The 4,751-nt window shown below is 64.5% G+C and overlaps 2 protein-coding genes across 2 annotated transcripts in view; one reads left to right on the top strand and one right to left on the bottom strand.

Moving 5' to 3' along the window:
- Positions 1–79: 79 nt before the first annotated feature.
- Positions 80–2,328, top strand: MNEG_6479 (DNA topoisomerase I; the record flags this gene model as incomplete). The annotated part of the gene is made up of 5 exons (XM_014045050.1): positions 80–107; positions 777–870; positions 1,235–1,388; positions 1,806–1,882; positions 2,322–2,328. The coding sequence occupies 5 exons, from the start codon at positions 80–82 to the stop codon at positions 2,326–2,328; spliced, it is 360 nt and encodes a 119-aa protein (XP_013900504.1).
- Positions 2,329–3,918: 1,590 nt separating this feature from the next.
- MNEG_6478 (hypothetical protein) overlaps positions 3,919–4,751 on the bottom strand; it is a gene marked incomplete at both ends in the record, with an annotated part of 2,828 nt that continues 1,995 nt past the window's right edge. The window contains 2 exons of the mRNA XM_014045049.1: positions 3,919–4,083; positions 4,301–4,468. Coding sequence (XP_013900503.1) covers positions 3,919–4,083; positions 4,301–4,468 — 333 coding nt within the window. The remainder of the gene's footprint in view (positions 4,084–4,300; positions 4,469–4,751) is intronic.

The raw sequence follows: 4,751 nt of genomic DNA, 5'->3' as shown, positions 1-4,751 counted from the left end.
ACCCAACCCCGTCCCGGCCACCCAGGTAGCCATCCTGTGCAACCACCAGCGGTCGGTGCCCAAGACCCACACGGAGCAGATGGGCAAGATGTCCGCCAAGCTCGAGGGTGAGGGGGAACCCTGAACCAACCTCACTGGGCCGGCGCCGCGCATGGCACGCGCCACATCCAGCCACCGATCTCGTCCGTCGGGCCGCGAAAAGAGCTTGGGCTGTTACCTCGCGTGGCGGCGTCCCGGTCGGGGCCCACTTAGGGATGTAGTTGCCCGGTCAGTATGGCGTTCGCGCTGCAGCTGGCTTGTAACGCCGCCCCGTGTTCGAGCTGCGACCGCCACCCCTCGTCCGCCCTGCCCCTCGCGAATACTCCAGCCGGCAAGGCGCACACCCTCCCTTCCGCCCCTGCGCCATCGCGTCATCCCCCGCCCCAGCTCGCCCCACGACACCTCATCCCATATCCTTTCACATCACACACCCTGCTTGACCCCACAACCATTGTGACCCCCCCCCTGCTGCTGCGCACACACACGAACCGACTTGCTTCCAAACACACACACTTCTCAAAGAAACACATACACACATACATACATACATACATACATACATACATACATACATACATACATACATACATACATACATACATACATACATACATACAGACATACACACACACATACATACAGACATACAGACATGCATACACATTTCAACACACACACACACACACACACACACTGCCTCTCTCTCTCTCACACACACACACACACACACACCACAGCCATCCGCGGGGAGCTGCAGACCCTGGAGTCTGACCTGCTGCTGGCGCGCAAGGGCAAGCCCACCAGCGAGGGCAAGAACGTTTCGGCTGAGACGTGAGCACAACGGTGACGCAGGGGCACCTCACGCAGGGCAAGGGGGCGTCGGGGCAGGGGGGGGGGGCAGGCGACTGGCGGACGGCAGGGCCCCGCTCGTCACCCGTGCAGGGTGCTGCGCGCTGCCGCCGCATCATAGTCGCCCTTTCTTCCTCAACAGACGCACGCCTGCTCCCGCCACCCCGACACGCACACATGCGCACATGCACGCATACACAAACACGCATACACACACGCATGCACACACGCACACACACACGGACACACACTCTCTCTCACACATTTGTATATACACACAAATGTCAGGCAAACATACACGCACTTGCAAACCCCACCCATGTGCACACTCACACCTTCACGCCAGCCTGGAGAAGCGCGTGGCCTCCAAGCGCACCCAGCTGGCCAAGGCTGAGCTGGCGGCTGCTGTGAAGGAGGACCTCAAGACCGTGGCCCTGGGCACCAGCAAGATCAACTACATGGACCCCCGCATCACAATAGCATGGTGCAAGAGGAACGAGGTGGGGCGTCACTGGGTTTTAATGGGTGGGGAGGGGCGGTTGGGGGGGCGACGGGGGTGATGGGGTGTGAGGGGTGTGAGGGTGTGGGGGAATGTTGAGATGTGGGAAGAAGGGGACGCGTGCAGACGCGGGGCAGTCTTGGTGGTTGCAAGACGGCCGAGGTGTGGCGGAGGAGCACTTGGCGCATGAATGTGAGTGGGAGGCGAGATGTGGGGGCGGCGCGGGAAGAGGCGGGCAGTTTGCAGGCGTTGCTGTAAGGGGCGCGGCCAGGGGGCCTATCCTTGGCTGCAAAACAAAAGCCGCCACCTCTACACACACACACACACACACACACACACACACACACACACACATGACACACATACACACACATGCGCACACACTCCCGCCCTCACCCTCGACCCGTCGCGCCCCCAGGTGCCCATAGAGAAGGTGTTCAACAAGAGCCTGCTGTCAAAGTTCCACTGGGCCATGGACGTGGACTGGCAGTTCAGGTGTGGGGGGATGGGGGAGTGGGGCGGCAGGGAGTGGTTGCGCTTGGGGCGTGAGTGGGACGGCGCGCGCACATGTGTGTGTGTGTGTGTGATCATGTGTGTGTGTTTGAGTGTGAGTGTGGGTGCGCGTGTGATGGGGGGTGGAGTAGGGCGTCCAAGTGCTGTGGTCGCGGCTGAGGGACCTGAACGGTCATCAGGGCGGCTTGGGGCAATACGGTGCGGTCAGACGCAGAACGGGCCTGAGGCCGCGTGCGCACAAAGCCTGCAGCATACGGGCGAGGCGCGTTGCGCGCGCCGGCCCGCACGGCTGTGTCCCGGGCGTGTTCCTGTGCCCGAGTGATGCCTGGCGCGTTGAGGCGTGGGCCCCTTTGCATGACGGGCCGTCACCCCAGCCCGCCAGTACCAACACGGGCATCCACCTGCAATGCAAACCTCCCAGGTTCTGACACGGCGGCAGCGGCGGCAGCAGCAGCGGCAGCGGCGGCGGCAGCGGCGATGGTAGCGGCAAACACGACAGAGGGCATGTGGGCGACGACCGCCGCTTCGATTCTTTTTTCAACTGTTGCTGACGCGCCCAGCGGCCAGTCGGCGTCGCAGGGGCCAGGGCAATTTAGGCAGTTTGGACGGGCACTGCAGCAGGGCAATGACGAGGCAGCTGCGGCAGCCCGTCTTTTGCAAGTGACCTGTGACCCTACAACTTTGACATTGGACAGGCGTGCCGAGTGCTGGAGCGGCGTCTTGGCAAGCAGTGCAGCATTTTTCCACACAAGTGCTTTTTCGGGCTCAGCAGGGGCCTCGCGTCGCTCTCCCTGCTAACCTGCACACGTTGGGGCCGCGGGGGACGCTGCGAGCGGCCTGCGGCCCCAGACGCCGTGCGCCCATTGACTTTTGAGGGCATGTCGGGGGCAGCGCACGCCTGGAATCGCAGCGCAGTGGGGCCAGCGCCCCAGCTAGCAACTATTCGCACGCATCGCAGCTGTGACAGCCTTTGTCCCACAGGCACGCGTGCATCTGACGGCCCGCGCGGCCCTGGCTTGATGCCAATCTCGGCCTTTCACCTCCTACTTGAGCCCAGGGTCTGGCGCCAGATCCACCTTCTTCCCTTCCTCAACCCTCCGTTCTTCGCCAACTTGAACGGATGGCTTTTGCTTCGCGCGCGTGAGGTTTCAGCGGCGCATCCCCACTGAGCAAGTGTGTTTTGTAACCACCCAGCGCAAGGCTGCCTCCTGACGCACCAACCGCTGCCACGACGGGAGCCTGCGCGAGCTTGGCTGCAAACGGGCTGTGGTTGTAATAAGCACAGGCAGGCGTAACAAGGTGAAAACCACCGTGGGGGGTGGATGATTGGAGGAGCAGACTTGTGCCTTAGTAGCACCCAGCGGCTGGCGGGGCCGGGTGGAGCCCAGGAAGGCGTTGCCCCACGGCGGCTGCCGCTGCCCCGCAAAGGGCGCCGCCAGCGCCGCACTGCAGGCGTGAGAGGATGAGACCAAAATGGCGAGAGGAAATGTGTCTCCACGGCGAGAGGCCCGCCGTGGAGGAAAAGAAAAGAGAGCAGAGCAATCCCAGGTGTTTGTTGGTGGAGCCCGGCTCAGGCCAAGCCCCCAAAAGAATATGAGCTGCGGCGCCAGAGCCGGGGTAGTTTCACAAGAAGAGGGTTGCGGCATTCCCATCGCTGGCCGTCCGCATTCGCGCGTCCGGCCGGCACGCGCAGGAGCCCGCTCGCCTCTTGCGCCCCCACCCCGCCCGTAGCAGCCCGTCAAAAGCAGTGCAGGCGCCTCTGCCGCCCGCCGGCGGCTAAAGCGTGGCCGGGGGCGCTGTGGCTGTATGTGGCTTTGGTTGGATTGGTGCTGCGTGTGTGTCAAGAGCGGGCGCTGCTCAAGGAGTCCTAGACTCAGCGCGCGCTGCCAGGTGTCACGAAGCCAAAGCGACCAGGCAAAACCCCAGCTTGTCAAAAAATACGGAAGCTCCCCTCCTGGACTACGAACCGCCGCAATCTGACTGTCCACGCCCGTCTATCGTGCGTGCGTGGCTGCGCGTCACCGGTGGCTGGTGCCAAACTGCTCAAAGTACGAGGGCGCCACCCTGTTGGCGTACACCTCCCGCAGCGCCGCGTCGCGCACCCGCTTCTCCTCCATCTGCCGCCGCAGTGCCTCGGCCGTCGCGGCCGCCTGCTGGCGCCGCGCCAGCTCAGCGTTGAGCGCCTGCAGGGTGTGGGGCGCCGATTGCCGCCGCCGCAGAACGTTGCTCGGGCTTCGCAAGGCCTTAACCCCACACGTCTCTGGTCAACGCACATCATGACCCCCGGCCAAACCAGCATGCTCGGAACCCATGAAAACCAAGAGCGCGTCAGCGCCTTGCAAAGCTCGACCGTGGCCACGGAGCGCGCACGCCGTGCCCCCCTCAAGAGCAACGACACACCTGCCGCGCGAGCGCCGCCCCCACGTCCCGCCCCGCCGCCGCCGCGCGCGCCTCCGCGGCCTCCGCCATCGCCCCGTCCTCGCGCGCGCCCTCCACCTGCACCAGCTGCCCCTCGCGCACCGCGGCGCGCTGCGCGGCGCTCATGCCCTTGAAGTGGTCGCGCCGCACCTGGGCGGCAGGGGCGCGTGTCGGGGCGCACGCGTGGGCAGAATATCTCATCCTGCTGGAGTGGAACTGCCCCTGCTGTATATGAACCCTGAAGGCGTGTGTACACGCACCCCCGGCGCTCTTGCGCGCGCAGCCGGCGGCGCGTGGCGTCGAGGCTCCCACAGGCGGGCGAGTGGGGGCGCGGTGCAAGGCGACCTCAAGAACGCCTGCGCGCCATCCCCACGCACCCTGTAAGGCGACTGGCTGCTCGCCGCCAGGGAGGGGTCCTCGCTCAGCCATCGGC

Source organism: Monoraphidium neglectum (assembly GCF_000611645.1).
Source record: "Monoraphidium neglectum strain SAG 48.87 unplaced genomic scaffold scaffold01054, whole genome shotgun sequence".
In the NCBI taxonomy this organism is placed as follows: domain Eukaryota; kingdom Viridiplantae; phylum Chlorophyta; class Chlorophyceae; order Sphaeropleales; family Selenastraceae; genus Monoraphidium; species Monoraphidium neglectum.
Note: the sequence above shows the minus strand (reverse complement) of the source record. Positions and strands in the feature narration are given on the sequence as shown.